Raw genomic sequence first — 20,000 nt, forward strand, 5'->3', positions numbered from 1 at the left:
AATAATTATAATAATAATAAAGACGATAACTATAATGGCAACAACAACAATAACAATAACAACAATAACAACAACAACAAAACAACAACAATAATAATAATAATGATAACAATAATAATAATGACAATAACAACAATCCATACTTCTTAATACCGTTGCCTGTGTATCGATCAATACGTTTGGGGTCTTATGTTTATGTTTGGATAAGTGAGTGTTGTAGTGTTGTGTAGTTTCTGTATGAGCTATACTATACCATATAGAGTGTGTATAAACAAACAAATGCCCACAAGCATACATGCAGGTATCTATAGGTACGTACATAATACACACACACAAATACAATCACGGATAAATATCGAAATACACATTTAAAAAAAACACTCTTCCCTCGGAAATCCTCATCACCCCGATGATGAAAAGGAGAAGCTCAAAAAAAGAAAAAGAAAAGAAAAAAAAAAAAAAAAAAAAGCAGCAGCAGCAGAGTCAAGGCACCTCTAAAAATAATCGGGAACACCGTTGACGCAAGCGCGTGACGTAACACCAGGGAAACACACGCCGTTCAAGGTGGGCTCTGCCGGCGCCGCTGCTCCCTTCCTTATCTCCCGCCGGGCCCGTCGCCTCGGGAGCGGCATCCATGGGTTGTGGGGAAGGAGGGGTGCCGTGTTCGTTCGTGTGTTGTCTCCCATAATACGCGTTCACAGACAGACGCAAAATCAGCGACGTCACAGTCATCCACATATAGACAGAGATAGACAGACAGACAGACAGACAGACTGACAGACATAAAAGAAAGACAGAAAGACACCGATGCACAGAAACACAGTCACACACGCACGCACGCTCAATGTGTTTACAAACATCTCTCCCTCGAGACCTCATGCCTACGACGCCAGCACCCCGACGCATTCACGCTACAACACTGCGCCCACTTTTTATTCCCTCCCCCTCCCTCCCCCAAGAAAAAAAAAAAAAAACAAAGACAAAAGCAACGACCCTGCGTGCAGCCTCATCACCTTTCGCGTGTAAAAGTCGTCTCGGAGTCGCCTCTTCCTGGACGGATCCCACCTCGCGACAGGCTGTCTGTCTGTCTGTCTGTCTGCCCTTCTCTCGCCCCCGACCGGTAGCGCAGGTCCCTCTCGCACGCACGCACGCACACACACACACACACACACACACACACACACACACACACACACACACACACACACACACACACACACACACACACACACACACACACACACACACACACCTTTAATAAAAATACCTTCCTTTCTCGACCAGACTAACTCGTCGCGGCTACCCCTCGACCTCTCGTTCTTTTTAACAAAAGTGTACTACAAAAGCCACGTTGTCTGCGAGACGCGAGGCGAGACTCCAACGTGGAAAAGGTCAGTTGCAAGAATCGATAACACTGACGAGGATTTTTTTTTTTTTTTTTTTTTTTTAATGGCAACGTGAATCAACTTTCTTCTCCTTCAAGCAAACCCTCAGAGACCGTCATTTTCACGCATCGATCTGGGAGACAGAAGAGGGAAAAAAATAAGAAAAGAAAGGAAGAAAAAAAAAGGAAGGGAAGAAAAGAAAAGAAAAGAAAAAAAAGAAAGAAAAAAAATAAAAAAAGAAATAAAATAAAATAAAAAAGAAAGCAAATAAAAAACAAAAGAAGAGAAAGAAAGAAAAAAAAAAGATAAAGAAAGAAAACCGCCTCGTCCCCCCCAAAAGGCCTACATTCCCGAGGTTTGAGGTGGATGAGCAGGCGAGGGGGCGGGGCGGGCCGGGGCACGGCGGGGCACGGCGGGGCCAGCGGAGCGAGGGGCGAGCGGGCACCAGTGAATGACTCGCAGGATCGGGCAGCCGGTCATGCACGGACCGTCGTGTCCAGGTACGCCCGCGCCCTCTCCCACGCCTCGCAGGGGAGCGCCAGGGGCCTCGCCGACTCCCTGCCGCCCGCGCTGGCTTACGTAACGCGCCTCGGTCTCGTCTTTTCCCTTGACCTTTCTTTCTCATTCTAGTTCCTTTTCTTCTATCTCCTCTCTCTTTCTCCCTCTCCCCCTCTGCCTCTTCTCCGTCTCTCTCCCTTCTCCCTCTCTGTCCCCCTCCCTCTCTCTCCCCCTCTCTCTCTCTTTCTCCCTCTCCCCCTCTGCCCCTTCTCCCTCTCTCTCCCTCCTTCCTTCTCTCTCTCTTCCTCCCTCCCACTCTCCCTCTCCCTCTCCCCCTCACCTCCCCTCCCTCTCCGCCGCAAACGTCTCAACTATCTCTTACGCCTCGACTCGGCACACGTAATGAGGGAAAGATTGCAACAAATTCAAGACGCGAAGAATCTCCCCTTAACCCGGCTGGTGTTCAGAATCTTGATACCACACACACACGCTGTCGTTATCTTACCCTAAAAGGCATAGCGGCGTCTTCTACACATTCAAACCAACAACAACAAACAACTACAACATCAACGACAACAACAGCTTCGCGCTCGCTGACCTTTGTCCTCGTGTTTTGTAACCGCAGTCGACTTTCCCTGAACGGACACTCGGATTAACGGCCAAAAAGGTCGACGCTTCCTAACCTAAGACAGACGTATGTTTTCCCTGAATATCTCCCCCCCCCCTCTCCACCACAACCTTCCTGCTTCACAATCTCTTTGCCAGTGACCAAAGCTTTAACACAGCTTTAATTGCAGCCTCTTTACGCCTCTCCATTTAACAAAAGTTGAACATAAACCTTCTACCGCCTCCTTCCGCCCCGCCAATGACCAAAGCCTTAACAAGAAACTCCTTAAATTCAAAGCAACAAACTCTTTAACACAGCAATCGTTGCAACCTCTCCGTCCCCCACACTTCAACATATAGGCCTACCTACTGCAGGCTCCCCACGCCCCACCGAAGACCAAACCTCTAACACAGCGCCGTCGCAGCCCTCCCACGCCCTACCAGTGACCAAAACCTTCGACGCAGCCCCACACCAGGCCCTCGACGCCCGCCAACGACACCACCTGGCGAGTCTCCCGAGCCGCCCAAGCGAATTCCAGACGAGACCTTTTCTGCCCTCGTCTCCAAATGCCATTCGCTGGACGACTTCGCGCGGACGGGTCGATGAGCGTCTGTCCTCCTCGTCTCCGTATCTTAAGGGATCAAAATAGAAACTCGGGGAATTCCCTGGCCCGGTCGATATCCACGCGAGCGTTGTTAGATCACACGGGGAAAGCCGCAATGAAAATGATATTGCTTGGCCTTACGCGAAAAAAAATACTGCAACGTGCGTGCTTACCTTTAAGTCTGAACTGCAGGAGTAAAATATCAGAGAAATGTTATAAAAGGAGTAAATGTTATCCTTTACGTGGACTGGCAGTGATTGCACAAACTTCGAAGCCAAGGAAATAATAATCAAAGAAGAGAAAGGGGATGGCGGCCAGAAGTCCCAAAAGCTACATCTATTTTTCTTTTGCTTCTTCTTCGTCTTGTTTTCGTTCTTCTTTTTCCAGTCTGTCCTCCACTTCCTCACTTTCCCTTTCATCTAAACCCACGTCCATTCGCTCATCCTCCCCCCCCCCATATTCGTTTCCCTCTATCTCTATTACATCTTTGTTAATCCTATTTTCAATAATTATCATTTTCATCGTCGTCGTCGTTGCCCTCCTCCTCCTCCTCCTCCTCCTCATCATCATCATCATCATCATCATCATCATCATCATCATCATCATCGTCATCATCATCGTCATCATCATCGTCATCATCATCATCATCATAGTCATCATCATCGTCATCATCATTATCGTTATTAGTATTATTATCATAAAAAATACCTTGATAAAAAACACTGAAGCACCTGAATTGTTTGGAATTTGTCTGATGACAGGGAAGATAATGACATGGCAACGCTAGGCGATGGTGCCATCACGGACAGTTTGGTATAATGCCAATGTAGTCGTGTAGCTAGGCCTACAAAAGCGCTTCTAAGTGATATGCATGTATTCCTATCTGATCTAAAAGCAACATACATTTCAAAGACCCCGAGCATTTACGTACAGAGGTGACCCCCCGCCCCGCTCACTCCCCCTCCCCCACACCACCTTTCGGCGCCAGGAGCGAATCGCCGCCACCGTGACAGACAGAGACCCCCCACCCCACCCCCACCCCAACGGACACTGTGGCGTGATGGCGTGCGGTGAGCTAATAGGGCGGTGCGTGCGGTGCGGCGATCGGGGCGGACGAGAACCCGCGTCCGGAGCCGTCGATACGCGATGGTACTCCCGCTGCATTACACCCAGATCCATACTCGTCCCCGCAAGTACTGCAAGACCCCCAACATACCGGCATCCGTCGCCACACTACTTCATCCCGTTATGTCCCTTTTCTTCCCCACCCGACGGTTCAACTAAGCGAAATGAATGAGGAAAGGGGGAAAAAATAATACGAACAAGAAAGAAATCCTAATGATAAACTCCCACGCCAAAACCTCATGCAATAAGGCTTCGAGGAAGTTCTCATTACGTTTAAGAGGATGACGAAGAAGGGAAGAAAATGCTGGAAAAAACGTGCGCCGAATGTGATGAAATCAGCTGACTGACGAGAGAAAGGTCATGAACAGAGGAGCTGGTGAACAGTTGGAGAGAATACAGTTTGCAGGATACAGCAGCGCAGGAACGGAGACGATCCTGATGCAGAGGAAGGAGGAAGGAGGAGGAGAAAACATAATAATGTGAGCATAAATAATGACATAGATTTGATTTGATTTGATTTGATTTGATTTTTTTTTCTAAACTTACACACAAAGAGAATAGAGAGTGAGGGGGAGGCGATGCGAGGGAGAGGGAGGTGAAGCGAGAGGGAGAGGGAGGAGTGTGAGGGGAGAGCGATATATAAATATATATATTTACATATATATATATATATATATATTATATATATATTCATATACATTTATATATATTCATATACATTTATATATATAAATATATATAGATATACAGATAGATAGATAGATAGACAGATAAAAATGAGAGTGAGAGAAATAAAATCCAAATAAAAAAGGCAAAATACTGAAAAGTCCCATCTAGCAAAGAAGCAAAAGAACACAAAAAGGTATACAGAAAAGCGAGCACGAAAGATGGAAGAGCAACAACCAGGAAGAACAGATCTAAAAAGAAAAGACAGGAGACGAACAAAAACACTAGTAAATAAAAAAGAGAGAGGAGGTGGAGAAAGAGAACCACAAGCAGGAAGGAGAAGATTAAAAGACCGAAAGTAAGAAAAGTCCCGCAACCCAACCCCCCCTCAACCCCAACACGCTACCCACCCCCAACCCCACCCCCACCCTCATCCCCCCACTACCCCTCCCCCTCCACCCCCACCCCCACCTTACCCTCACCCCACTCCACCCCCAACTCCACCCTACCCTCATCCCTCCCCACCCCACCCCCAACCGAAGCGAGAGACAACGACCTTGCTTCGGTTAGTCCCCCTTTCCCCAACGACTCATTAGGACTCTCGCCGCCGCCAAGTAACCACTTCCTTCCCTGGCACTACGTAATCACCTGCACAGGACCCCGTGGGCGCTCCCGGGGGACGGCGGGCGGGGACAGCACGGCGCAGCAGGACGTCCCTTCCTATCCCGTTTCATAAGGAGAGGCAAAAAGAATAGGAGGGAATCAGGATGTCCTATACTACCTCGATAAAAAACATAGCTAAGTAAATAGATATAGATATAGATAAACTGACGGAGTAACAGACCGAAGGACAGAAATACACACAGGATAGCTAAACAGATAGCAAGATAGCCTAATGGACGGACGAAACAGATAAACATCTAACCACACGACTGGATAGGCCTACAAGCACCAAAGACCAGGGGGCAAGGCTAGACCAGGGACTTCCAAAAGAGCACAAGAACAATGACGGAGCACCTCGCCTCCCCCCCCCCCCCCCACGAGAGGCAGACCGATTATTCTCGGGCAGGGCATCGGCATCGCCTCCTCCCTCGCCTCAAAATGCCCGATTAACGCCGCTGCCCGAGGAACGTCTCGACTTAAGTGTTCAATTTCATAACGAATCCCCTCTCCCTCCCTCCCCCTCCCCCCCTCCCCCGGTGTTGCCATCGGCCGCCCTGCCCTTCTTGTCATTCCCCCGCACGCGCCCTGATGGAGCGGCGCTAACGGCATCACTGCACTCGAACCTTGAACTTTAAACGAGTAATTTCTCGCCTTCGGGAGCCTGACGGGCTGGCCGGCGGGCGGGCTCCACGCGGGCCCTTCAGCGCCGGCAGAGACCGGATCCCAAGGTCGCGTCAGGGAGCTCTTGCGTCATGAGGACTCCTTCGGCGTCTCCTGCGGGTGTGACTGCACGTGTTCGAGGGGAATTAGTGGGCGGAGGAAGTCGGTCAGGGGGAGAAAAAGTGGAGATTTTCCGCGGGTGACGCACGGCCGGGCGAGCCACCAAGGGGAAAGAGATTGGATTCTCCTATCTGGTTCTATCTTGCTCCCTCTCTTCTTTCTCTCTCCCTTTCCCTTCTCCCAAGGTCTCTTCTTTGGCTGCGTTTCTTTCTCCTCCTCGCGCCACTCTCTTCTTGTCCCTCTCCTCCTCCCCTCCCTCATTTCCTTCCCCCATCCTTTCTTTTCTCCCTAACTTCTGCATGAATGTTTTCGTCTCGCCAAGGCTGCGTCGATTGTAATTAGTTGTGTATGTGAAGAAGGGGGGAGGGGGTGGCTCAGATGCGCGCGTGCATACAGGCACATAATCTACAGTATATATCCTTCCCTCTTCCTCTTCCCTCTCCCCCTCCCTTCCGTGTCGTACCTCACTCTTTTCTGTTTCTCTTCAGCTCTTCCTCTTCCATTCCTTCTCCCTATCCCATATTTATCCATCCCTCCTTCTCTCCCAGGACGAAATCGGTGATTAATCAACCCCAATCCAACCAAAAGACGATGTAGCAGCTACAAGAACCGAGCAGAAGCAGTGCCTTAGCCTCGTTCTTGCCTCCCGAGGACTGGGAAGAAGAATGGCTCGCCTCTCGTTCCCATTTTGACAGCAAGGTTGACCAAACTCAACATTCCCGACGCACAAAAATGACGCTGCGCCGAAAATGCCTAATCAGCATCGACATTCGCAGCCGCCCTCCGCCCCACGACGCGCCGATTACGCGCCAAGTACGCGAAAGTCCGGCCCGGCGCTTCGACTCAAGGGGCTTCTGTCGTCGAGATCAACCAGCCTCCTTTGGCTTTGCTCAACCTCGCGCCGCCGCCGCCGCACTCCCGCCATATTTCACGATCCCTCCCCGCGGATAAACACGCGAACGAGTGATAAATAGAGTGAAGGGAGAGAGAGCCAAGCGAGCCGAGATGAGCGACCGGCAGCGGGCGGCGTCAAAGGAGGAGGCGATCGCGTGTTTACGAACCTTCTGGTCTCGCCGCGGCCCTTCCGGAGAGCCCTCCTGCCTCCGGGGGCTCTTATCCGGGGCTTATCCACGCTTATCCTCGACGCCGCGCCAGCCCTGAGACAACTTGACACATCACCGCGAAAAAATCTTCAATAAAACATCAAGTGTAGGAAGGGGAGGGCAAGGGAGGGAAGTGAGACGGGAGAGGAGAGGAAGGCACGGAGAGGGTCAGATCAGAGGGACGGAAAGGGAGTGTGACTGGAGGAAAGGCGATGGGTTGTGGCGGGATGAGATGGACGGAACGGAAAGGAAGGGAAGAAAAATGAAGGGAGGGGGAAAGGAAAGGAAAGGAAAAGAAAATAAATGAGAGGAGAGGAAAGAAGAGGTTAGGAGAGCAAAAGAGAGGGAAGAAGGGTTTGCTGAGCACACCGACGTCGTCAATCCACATGCCATGCACCGCGTATCATGTCCCTCCGCGCATGCTTCGCCAAGGAACGCCAAGGAGCTCGTTATCGCAACATGTAGGCCGAGCTGATAAAGAGTTACGCCACCAATTTTCCCCCATAATGGATGATCTGTCGTTCTCATCCACGGCGGTTCAAGCCTTCTCCCGGTGCCCTAGGCCCCCCCCCCCCCCGAGAGCCCGCCGCCCCGCCCACCCCGCCGCACCGCACCGCCGCATCGCCAAACACGCACCCGAAGGCCATTACGAAATCTCGAGCAAACTACGACGGCCGCGGCAGATTACAACGTCAGGCCTAGCGAGACGACCGGGTGACGCAGCGGTGACGTCGGCCTCCTGTCGCCGCCACGTGATCCCGCACGCGCCGCCACTCGCGCTCTCACTCTCACCTTCGGGCGCTCCCGTCGCCGGGCTCTCTCCCCGTCCGGCTGGCTGTCTCGGCGGCTCTACTCTTTATTTGTCTATTCATTTATTTGTTTATTCATCACTCTCTCTCTCTTTTTCTTTCTCTTTTTCTTTTTCTTTCTGTGTGTGTGTGTGTGTGTGTGTGTGTGTGTGTGTGTGTGTGTGTGTGTGTGTGTGTGTGTGTGTGTGTGTGTGTGTGTGTGTGTGTGTCTTTGTCACTCACCTTTCTCTCTCTCTCTCTCTCTCTCTCTCTCTCTCTCTCTCTCTCTCTCTCTCTCTCTCTCTCTCTCTCTCCCTCTCTCTCTCCCTCTCTCTCTCTCCCTCCCTCTCCCTCTCTCTCTCCCCGTCTCCCTCTCCCTCTCTCTCCCCGTCTCCCTCTCCCTCTCTCTCCCCGTGTCCCTCTCCCTCTCTCTCCCCCTCTCCCTCTCTCTCTCTCCCCCTCTCCCTCTCCCTCCCTCTCCCTATCCCTCTCCCCCCTCTCCCTCTCCCTCTCTCTCCCCTCTCCCCTCTCTCTCTCCCTCTCCCTCCCCCCCTTTCCTCCCTCCTCTCCCCCCTCCCCCTCTCCCTCTCCCTCCCCCTCTCCCTCTCTCCCTCCCTCCCTCTCCCTCTCTCTCTCTCCCTCTCCCTCTCCCTCTCTCCCTCTCCCTCTCCCCCTCCCCCTCTCTCTCTCCCTCTCCCTCTCTCTCTCCCTCATCTGCAGTGGTCCAAGGTAGCGACTGTTTACATTCCTCAATTCTTCCAGCGATGTGTGTCGGATGGCCAGTCGCATCCGCTTCTTCCCCCCTTGATTTAGTGCGTAAAATAGCAGTCATAAATGAGGCTCTGAAATGCTTTCCTGAACAAGGCCTTTCATTAAGAACTATTACAGGGGGGGAGGGGGGTAGGGAGGGAGGATTGGAGGGGAGAAAGAGGAAGGAAGGAAGATAGAGGAAAGAAGAGAGAGAGAGAGAGAGAGGGAGAGAGAGAGAGAGAAGAGAGAGAGAGAGAGAGAGAGAGAGAGAGAGAGAGAGAGAGAGAGAGAGAGAATGACCAAGAAAAAGGAAAGACAGGAGACTGTATATATACGACACACACATAAAAACAAAGCCCGAGAGAAAGAGAAAGAGAGAGAGAGAACGTCTGACAGTCATGCTAATAACACAGACAGCGTTATAAGCCCCTCCTCCCCCTCCCCCTCCCCCTCCCCGTCAATCCCCGCAACCCACCCCCAAAGAAAATCGCACATCACTCACCCCCGAAGAAGAGAACGTCACACACCTTCCTACGCCCACGCCCACGGAACAAAGGGCGTTCTTAGTGCCGAGAAAACGAAAAAAACTAACAAACAAACAAACAAAAAAAAAGTCACGTCGCGCCCAAACTTCACCGTGGCGCTTCGACGGATGGGCGTCAAAGTCCAACCGCCGCCGCCCGCCCGCACGCCCGCCCGCACGCACCTGAGTCCTCTCTTGTCTTCGCGATGCAACAAACAAGTACAGTCCGCGCGACCTTGGCGACCTTGACCGAGGGGAGACTCATGTGATTTTGCGTTGGGATGAGCGGGGGGAGAAGGGGGAGGGGGGAGAAGGGGAGAAGGGAGGGAGAGAGAGAGAGAGAGAGAGAGAGAGAGAGAGAGAGAGAGAGAGAGAGAGAGAGAGAGAGAGAGAGAGAGAGAGAGAGAGAGACAGAGAGAGAGAGAGATAAAGGGATGGATGGATGGAGTAAGAGGAGGGTAGGAAGGAGGAAGGAGGGAAGGAGAGGTATGTAGGTAGGAGGGAGGAGGAAGGAGGGAGAGAGAGAGTGAGAGTGAGAGTGAGAAAAAGAGAGAGGTGAGAGAGAGAGAGAGGTGAGAGAGAGAGAGGTGAGAGAGAGGTGAGAGAGAAAGAGAGGTGAGAGAGAAAGAGAAAGAGAAAGAGAAAGAGAAAAAGAGAGAGAGAGAGAGGGAGAGAGAGAGAGAGAGAGAGAGAGAGAGAGAGAGAGAGAGAGAGAGAGAGAGAGAGAGAGAGAGAGAGTGAGTGAGAGAGAGAGAGAGAGAGAGGGAGAGAGAGAGAGAGAGAGAGAGAGAGAGAGAGAGAGAGAGAGAGAGAGAGAGAGAGAGTTGAGAGAATGTAAGAGAGAGAAAGTAAGAGAGAGAGAGAAAGTGAGAGAGAGACAGGTGAGAGAGAGAGAGAGAGAGAGAGAGAGAGAGAGAGAGAGAGAGAGAGAGAGAGAGAGAGAGAGAGAGAGAGAGAGAGAGAGAGAGAGAGAGAGAGAGAGTTGAGAGAATGTAAGAGAGAGAGAGAAAGTAAGAGAGAGAGAAAGTAAGAGAGAGAGAAAGTAAGAGAGAGAGAGAAAGTGAGAGAGAGAGAGAAAGTGAGAGAGAGAGAGAGAGAGAGAGAGAGAGAGAGAGAGAGAGAGAGAGAGAGAGAGAGAGAGAGAGAGAGAGAGAGAGAGAGAGAGATAACAGGGAGCGAGAAACGGAATGGAGAAGTAAGGAAACCCGCGGAAAACCCGAGCACATCCCCCTTGAACCGGCGTGGGCGGCAAACGAAGCCCTTTAAAGCGACCTCCAAACGTAAACAAAGAACGCCCCCCACCCCCACCCCCGGCCGAAGCACGCTCGCGTCACACCCCCGTGTCATACCCCCGTGACAGACACTTCGCTCCCCGTCGACTGCCACCGCCCTAATCTCTACTATCAGCCCACAATCACACCTGATTACCACCCGGCCGCCGTAACCCGAGTGGATACGATGCTTCCGAGCCTCACGAGGGAATGGAGATGTCGGACGGGATGGAGGAGGAGGAGGAAGAGGGGGAGGAGGAGGAGGAGGAGAAGGACGGAGGAGGAGAAGGACGGAGGAGGAGGAGAAGGACGGAGGAGGAGGAGAAGGACGGAGGAGGAGGAGAAGGACGGAGGAGGAGGAGAAGGAGGGAGGAGGAGGAGGAGGAGGAGGAGGAGGAGGAGGAGGAGGAGGAGGACGGAGGAGGAGAAGGACGGAGGAGGAGGAGGAGGACGGAGGAGGAGAAGGACAGAGGAGGAGGAGGAGGACGGAGGAGGAGGAGAAGGACGGAGGAAGATGAGACGGACGGAGGAGGAGGAGAAGGACGGAGGAGGAGGAGGGAGGAGGAGGAGGAGGAGGAGGACGGAGGAGGAGAAGGACGGAGGAGGAGGACGGAGGAGGAGGAGGAGGAGAAGGACGGAGGAGGGAGGGAGGAGTATGAGGAGGAGGGAGGAGGAGGAGGAGGAGAAGGACGGAGGAGGGATGAGGAGGACGGAGGAGGAGGAGGAGGGATGTGTAAGAAAGGGGTGAGGAAAGGGGGGTGAGGAAAGGGAGGTGAGGAAAGGGGAGGGAGATGGGAAAGGGGTGAAGAAGAGCAGTAGGGTAATGGGAGATGAGGCAGTAAAAGGGGAGATGGGAGGAGCAGGGGAATTGAAGGACAAGGTGATGTGAGAGAAGGATAATACGGAAGTAGAGATAGAAGGAGACGAGGAAGAGGGAGGCGGGACGAGGAAGAGGGAGCGAGTCTGCGGGGCGCGGGGCAGGCAGGGAGGGCCCCAAAACCGAACTTCGACCGAAATCCCGACTTTAAAGAGAACGTGCCAAAGCAACCCTTCCGCCGCCCGCGCCCAGCTTCCGCACGAGGCCCCCGCGCCATCAAATATTCCATCAATAAGCACATGGCGTCCCCAGGATCCTCCCAGGAAGTCCCTCAGAAACCTTCGCGACTCGCCACGCGCTCCGTCAACGCCCGGCCTGTCCGCAGATCCGCATGCGTCCGCCGTCCCAGGAAGCGGAAAGGGCCCACCCCTTCGACACCCGATCGCACCCCCCCCTCCCCTCGCGCCCTTCCCGGGAAAACAAGGAAGTGTCGGCGGCGCCCTCTTCGGGATCCCCAGTCATAGGACGGCAACCTTCGGCGCCCGAATTCAATAGCCCCGCGCAGCCTTCAGACCCCGAGTATGTTGGCCCGTGTCAATGCAAGCGCCGGAGACCTTGCGGTGAGTGCTTTGCGCAGTCACGGACGCGCACACACGAGTACACAGACTGTAGTGTACTGCATATACACAGGCATACACACCCACGGAGACGGATTTTCTGTCTTTGCTGTGTCTCTTTTCTTCTCCTTCAATTTCTCACCACGTTCATCCTCCTCTTTTATCCCGCAAAAGAACACATAAAAAATAAATAAAAAATGCACACATGCAAATGCCGAAATAGCAAACGTGGATATCCAAAAACACATATAAACACAAATGTACATAACAGAAACGCACATACACACGTGAACGTAAACCTGCATAAAAAATAACCCGTTCAATTCAACCGTTCATTCATTCTTCTCTCTCTCTCTCTCTCTCTCTCTCTCTCTCTCTCTCTCTCTCTCTCTCTGTCTCTGTCTCTGTCTCTGTCTCTCTCTCTCTCTCTCTCTCTCTCGCGTTTGTTTGTTTGTGTGTACGTGTGTTCCTGTGTGTGTTCGCGCGCGCGCACGGCATGTGCAGACAGAAAGAAACACAGACACACAAAGATACAAATAACGACAAACAGCCGGACACAAACACAGACAGACCCAGACACACACGCATGCAATTCCGCACACAAACAACAAACAGCTGTCCGTCTGTCTTCACGGCGCCCTGACCTTCTGCGCTCAGATTACCTCCATCCGCCGCCTCCTTTGCGCTCTCTGCTTCCCACGTGTTATTTCATTAACATCTATTACCTATCATCGTGTGTCACTTCTGACGACGTATCTTCTGTCAATCGTTCCATTTCTCCCATTTTTTGAACCTCATTATATCGGCTTTTATTTTTTTTCTCTTTTCAAAACTATAAATATTTGAAAGAAAAAAATAGTCTAAAGATGTGTTAATTTCCATCATTCTCCCTTTTCTCTGTTATTCCCATTATCATCACTATCAACATTTTCATCACAATTATTACTTTACCACCATTCCTATCACTGTTCCCATTACTCCCATTATCAACATCCCTATCACTCCCATCATCACCATCTCTATCATCATTCCCACTATCATCCTCACCACCCCCCTCAACATTATCATCATCACCACCACCACCCTCATCATCATCATCATCACCACCACCACCACCCTCATCATCATCACCACCACCCCCCTCATCATCATCATCATCATCATCACCCCCCTCATCATCTTCCGTCTGTTTCCCTCCTGCTGTCGACGGCCATCCTCATCCATCATCACCCGCGCAGCTCATCCATCACAATCACCCATCTCATCCGTCCCCGTCAGCCATCACAGGTCTCCAAGCTGATCGTCGCCTTCCAGTTGCGGTTTCCAGAGGCTCGAAAGCGGCGGAATCGAAAGCCTTTTCCTCGGCAATGGAGTGTCAGATGTAAACAGACGGAAGCGACGTCGTGTCTCATGGGTCGCTCCCTCGATATTTCCCTGATTCGTGGTTCTAGTAGTTGGCAATGATGATAATGGTGAAGGCGTGGTACTTGTACTTGGCAATAATGATAACGATGACGACGATAAAGATTATTATATCAGCAATAATGATTATAACTGTGATGATAACAACGACAACAACAAAAACAACAATAATGATAATAATAACAGCACAGGCAAAAACAATCGCCATGATCACCATTATCGTCTTCACCACCATTAGCACTGACATCACCATCATCATCATTTTCCCCCTCATCACCGTTACTACCCAACCTGCCCGTTTATCTGCCTCGCCCTCGGCCCACCGCGAGCCAAGTGTCTCTGCCGCTCCGGAGAAGCTGCACTTCCTACAACTCCCAAACGTCCTGGAGGATTGTCTCGCAGCTGCTCGAGTCCTCGGGACGCTCTGCCTCTCCCTGGCAAATGACTCGACACGGGCTGCGAGGATGGGGCCGACGCTGACGATAAGGACAGACCCGGCTGACGACGACCAGGATAGGGGCCCTGCTGACGACGACCAGGATACAGGGCCCTGCTGACGACCAGGATAGGGGCCCTGCTGACGACGACGGCAAGGATAGGGGCCCTGCTGACGACGACGACCAGCATACAGGGCCCTGCTGACGACCAGGATAGGGGCCCTGCTGACGACCAGGATAGGGGCCCTGCTGACGACGACGGCAAGGATAGGGGCCCTGCTGACGACGACGACCAGCATACAGGGCCCTGCTGACGACCAGGATAGGGGCCCTGCTGACGACCAGGATAGGGGCCCTGCTGACGACGACGGCAAGGATACAGGGCCCTGCTGACGACGACGGCAAGGATACAGGGCCCTGCTGACGACCAGGATACAAGGCCCTGCTGACGACGACGACCAGCATACAGGGCCCTGCTGACGACGACGACCAGGACAGACTCTGCCGACGACCAGACGTGACTCTATGGTACGTCATCCACTCCCCTTCTCCCTCCCCCCTTCCCCCTCGCCCGTCCCCTCGAGGAGCCAGCGGACGACTCGAGGGGCGGCGGCATGTAGCTCCGTGTTGACAAGTGCGATAAGATAAGCGTCGGCGCGCTTGACACCTGGCCGCCCTTGGGGAGTGATACCCGCCCCCCCTCCCTCCCTCCCTTCCTCGACGTGCTCCCTTAGTCCCCTTCCCTCACTACTTTACCATCCCTGCCCTACGTTTTCCCCTTCACTATCCTCTTCCTCTACTCCCCTTCCTGCTATATCCTTTCTCCCTGTCCTCTCCTGTTCTCTTCCCCTCTCTCTCTCTCCTCCCATCTTTCACCCTCTGTCCTCTCCTCTCCTGCCTCCATTTTTCCCCCATCCACTCCCTCTCCCCCCTTTCCTCTACCTTACCCCTTCCCTCCTCTCCCCCTTTTCCCTCCCCTTCCCCTCCCCTTCAACCCTTCCCCCTTTTTTTTACCCTTCCCTTCCCCATTCTCCTCTTACCTTCCCACCCCATACCCCACCTGCCATGCCACCCAACCTCCCCTCGCACCCCCTCCCCCCCACAGCCTTACCCTACCCTCCCCTCGCACACCCCTCCCCCCACAGCCTTACCCTACCCTCCCCTGCCTCGAGTGAGTTTATTCTGACAATCACCACTCCACTCGCCTCACCAACAGCGATAGGCATGTCTTCCGTTCCACACTAATACCAGGGTGGAACGGCACTCTACTCGCGGTGTTAGTCTGGGGTGGTGACTCTCTCTCTCTCTCTCTCTCTCTCTCTCTCTCTCTCTCTCTCTCTCTCTCTCTCTCTCTCTCTCTCTCTCTCTCTCTCTCTCTCTCTCTCTCTCTCTCTCTCTTTGGCTTTACCTCTCGCCTGTTCTCTGTGTCTGTGTCTATTTCTTCTGTGTCTTTTTCTCCCTGTGTTTGTTTCTCTCTTTGTCTGTTTCTCTCTTTGTCTGTTTCTCTCTTTGTCTGTTTCTCTCTTTGTCTGTTTCTCTGTGCCTATGTCTGTTTCTCCCTGTGTTTGTTTCTCTCTTTGTCTGTTTCTCTCTTTGTCTGTTTCTCTGTGCCTGTGTCTGTTTCTCCCTGTGTTTGTTTCTCTCTTTGTCTGTGTCTCTGTTTTTCTGTGTGTGTGTCTGTTTGTCCCTGTGTTTGTTTCTCGCTTTGCCTGTGTCTCTGTTTCTCTGTGTGTATGTCTGTTTCTCACTGTGTCTGTCTCTTTGTTTCTCTCTGTGTTTGCCTCAATTTCTCAAGTATGTCTCTCTATTTCTCCCTGTATCTGTATCTCTGTTTCTCTTTTTGTCTATCTCTTTCTTACCTTCTCCTTCTCCTCCCTCCCTCTTTGTCTCTGTCTCTATTTCTCCATGCCCCTGTGTCTCTAATTCTCTCTCTATCTATCTCTTTCTTACCTTCTCCTCCCTCCTTCCCCCCCTCCCACTCCCTCTCCCCCTCCCTCCCCCCCTGGTTTCCCCCGTGATCAAGCGCCATAACTTGAGCCTCATCGGAAGGATCGTCGCGACTCCCCCCGTGATGTCTCCGCCTCCTGGACTGACGTGACGAATTCCCTCGTGTCTTCGGGGTACTTTCGTGGCGTCATTTCCGTATTCTCTTTCGTGTGTCCCTTGGTGTGTTTTTTTTTCAGGTGGGAAATCCATGAAATCTGCAAAAGCTAGTCTTCCTTCTAATGGAGGCTCCCGAAGAAGAAGAGGAAGAAGAAGAAGAAGAAGAAGAAGAGGAAGAAGAGGAAGAAGTAGAAGTAGAAGTGGAAGTAGAAGAAGAAGAAGAGGAAGAAGAAGAGGAAGAAGAAGAAGTAGAAAAAGAAGAAGAAGAAGTGGAAGGAGGAGAAGACGTGGAAGTAGAAGAAGGAGAAGTGGAAGTAGAAGAAGAAGAAGAAGAGGAAGAAGACGAAGAAGTAGAATTAGAACAAGAAGAAAGAAAGAAAAAAAAACGGCAAAACTCGGCTAAATCTATATCAGAAATGACGAGCTAGATCAAAAATTAAAGCCCTCTCTTACGACACGCTTGACTTAAGACTACTTTATTCCCTCAGAAAAGAAGAAAGTAAGAAAAGAAAAAAAGAAGAAGACAGCAGATGTCTGAAGGTAAAAGGAACTGACAGACACGCGACCACACTCCCCCCTTCCCCCTTCCCCCACACCCCTCCCCTCCCCCAAACTCGTAACACGGAGATAACACGCGGGACGGCAGGTGTTCTCTCCCCTCACCCCTGCCCCCGCCCCCCCCCCCACCCCACCATTCCAACCCCTTCCCCCCAACCTACTGCTAGACACACACTCGTCGAGCCCATAACAGAAATCTCTCACGGGCGGGAGACGCAGAATCTCGTTTCCCGATCGGCCCCGACTTACAAACTGGTATATCATATTCAGATACAGATTAAGGGATTCTGGCAACCTAAACCACCTTACGACATCTCAAGACAACTCAAAACACCTAAAAAATAAGTAACTTTAAACCTTTAAATACCTCAAGGCACCTTAATAGACTCCAAAACACCTAAAAATATCTTTAAACACCTTGAAACACCCCAAGGCACCTTACAATACCTCAAAACAACTTAAAACACCTCTAAACACTTCAAGACACCTTAATATACCTTAAAACACCTTAAAAATAATTCAAGAACACCTTAATACACATCAAGGCACCTTAAAGTACACCCCAGAACTTGGAAAACCACATCGGGCCTCACCTGGTGGAGTGGTCGGTGAAGCCCCCATCGAGCAGGCGCACCTTGGCGAACAGCACCTGGTTGACGAAGGGCACGTGCTGCAGCTCCTCGACCCGCACGTCCACCTGGAAGCGGTACTTCTTCTTGCGAACCATAAGGCCGTTCATTTTGTTGGGTAGGCCTGCACTCTCACACATGCAAAAATAATATGAACGATACGCCCTCTTTTCGCTCTCTCTCTTTATTTTATTTTATTTTTTCTCTCTTTATCTATCTATTTTCTTTTCTTTTCTTCCCCGTTTCAGCAGCGCGCGGTGGCCTTTCCCGAGTCACACCTGGACACGTCGCTTCTCACGCCTGGTTCGCCCTCGGCCGTTCGAGCTTTCCCGGGGCCATCTCGCGCGTTACCTGAACCTCTCGACAACCTCTATTTACAACAGACTTATGATGAAAAAAACAAACACGCGCAGGGCTTATTGATCACAATTCATTTCGTTTCGGGCGCGGGGCATCGGAGCGAGCCGTCGCCGCGGTGGGGGGAGGGGAGCCGGGTGCCCATCTTCCGAGTGACTTTCGCGTCTTCGGGATAAACTCGTCTGATAATCTGGAAAGAAGGAGAAAAAATACGTAAGTCACACGCGTACAACAAACAGCAATTACGATCACAATCATAACAATCGTGGCTTAAAAACAACCCTTGCCTAAAAAAAAATCACAAAATGTACAGACAAAACGTAATAATTCCAAAACAACCCCCCCTCCCCTCCAAATACCCCCCCGCAAAAAAAAAAAAAAAAAACTAGCGATAAGGAGACCCACGCCCGTAAAGCGCCAGGCACAGCTACCTCCTCCCCCCTTCCCCCCTCCCCCTAGCCCCCCCTACAGCCCCTAAAGGTGAATGCTTAATAAGTGTGAGAAGCAGCGTGACGAGAGCGAGGGAGAAAAGGGGACAGCGTGGGGAGGGGGCGCCGCGTGAGACGGACGAGCCTGCCGGTAAGACGGGGTGGTCCGGGTAGGGGGGGAGGGGAGGGAGGGAGGGAGAGGGGGTGGGAAGGAATCAGGGAGACAAAGGAGGGAAGGGGGGAGGGAGGGAGGGAGGGAAGGGCTAGAGGGGGGAGGGAGGGAAACGAGAAGTGTTGGAGGGAGGGAAGGGGGTATGGATGGATGAATGGATGGATGGATGGATGGATGGATGGAGAGGGAGAGGGAGAGGGAGAGGGAGAGAAAGAGAGAGGAAGAGAGAGAGAGAGGGAGAGAGAGAGAGAGAGAGAGAGAGAGAGAGAGAGAGAGAGAGAGAGAGAGAGAGAGAGAGAGAGAGAGAGAGAGAGAGAGAGAGAGAGACAGAGGGAGGGAGGGAAGGAAATTATGGGATCAGGGATGGTGTGGCGAGGAGGGTATGGGAGCCCCAAGGAAATTATGGGAATCAGGAAGGAGGCGGAGGAGGAGAGAACGCGTGTAGATGAATGGAAAAAGAAGGAAAAGAAAAAAATAGAGTCGTGTGGAAAGAAGTGAGAGGAGAGGAGAGGAAAGGGATGGGACGACCAGAGAAGAGAAGAGAGAAGGGAGAAAAGAGAGAAGAGAAAAGAGGTGAGGAGAACAAAGAAAACAGAAGAGGAGAGGTGAGAAACTGAAATGAGAGACGAAGAGAGGAGGAGAAGGGAAGGGATGGAGACAACACCTGAGGAAGAGCGGAAAAGACAAAGGAAGGAAAGAAGGAAGAAAACAAGAAGGGAGGGAGGGACAGAAGGCAAAGCGTGGAGGAGGGGGGAGGGGGAGAGGGGGGGAAGAGGTGTGGTTCCTCATCCCGCGGAGGTTGCGGTCGACGCCACCAGCAAGGTCGTTCCAAGCGCACCCGTTATGTATGTATGTATGTATGTATGTATTTATGTATGTAAGTATGTGTGTGTGTGTGCGCGTGTGTGTGCGTGTGTATGTGTGTGGGTGTGTATGTGTGTGGGTGTGTATGTGTGTGGGTGTGTATGTGTGTGGGTATGTATGTGTATGGGTATGTATGTGTGTGGGTGTGTGGGTGTGTATGTGTATATGTATATGTGGGTATGTGTATGTGTGTGTATGTATATGTGTGTGCATGTATGTGCATGTGTATGTGTTTGTGTGTGTGTGCTTTTGTGTATGTGTGTGTGTTTTTGTGTGTGTGTTCTTTTGTGTATGTGTGCCTTTGTCTGTGTGCGCGCTTTTGTGTGTGCGTGTGCTTTTGTGTGTGAGTATGAATGTGAGAATATGGGTGAGTTTAAGTCTGTGTGTGTGTGTGCTTATGTGTGAGTATGAGTGTGTGTGAAAGTGAGTGACCCTGTATGGGGGAGCGCGTGCCTGAGTTGGTTCGGAAATTTGTGTAAAGTTCATTTCCATGCCTGCACTCTCAAACAATTAATTAAAAATTCCAATATTTACACTAGAACAACCAGGAAGCCTTCGAGCAGTTGCCCCACACCAAATATTTTGGATAAGAACAGCATTACTTTTCTCCTTGATATGCCGAGGCCTTGGCTAACAGTATAGTGTCTACGAAGATAAAATGTCTTGGTACCAATATCGTAATGCAGGGTTTCCTCACCGTGTGAATAACAGAGCCAGCCTTATAGAGCAGCGCTTGCCAATGAGGCTCATAACAACAACAGAGAGAAAACAACACCATTACTGAATAAACCACACATACCCGACGGTGACGCATTGTTGACGTAATAAACTTA

General features: G+C 51.5%; 1 protein-coding gene across 2 annotated transcripts in view; it reads right to left on the reverse strand.

Annotated features, from left to right (window-relative positions):
* Nucleotides 1-20,000, reverse strand: part of LOC113829105 (early estrogen-induced gene 1 protein) — a 177,135-nt gene that overhangs the window by 153,925 nt on the left and 3,210 nt on the right. For both annotated transcript variants that reach the window (XM_070137589.1, XM_070137588.1), the window contains exon 2: nt 17,311-17,893. In XM_070137589.1, coding sequence (XP_069993690.1) covers nt 17,311-17,486 — 176 coding nt within the window. In that variant the 5' untranslated portion in view covers nt 17,487-17,893. The remainder of the gene's footprint in view (nt 1-17,310; nt 17,894-20,000) is intronic.

Source organism: Penaeus vannamei, chromosome 23, assembly GCF_042767895.1.
Source record: "Penaeus vannamei isolate JL-2024 chromosome 23, ASM4276789v1, whole genome shotgun sequence".
NCBI lineage: Eukaryota > Metazoa > Arthropoda > Malacostraca > Decapoda > Penaeidae > Penaeus > Penaeus vannamei.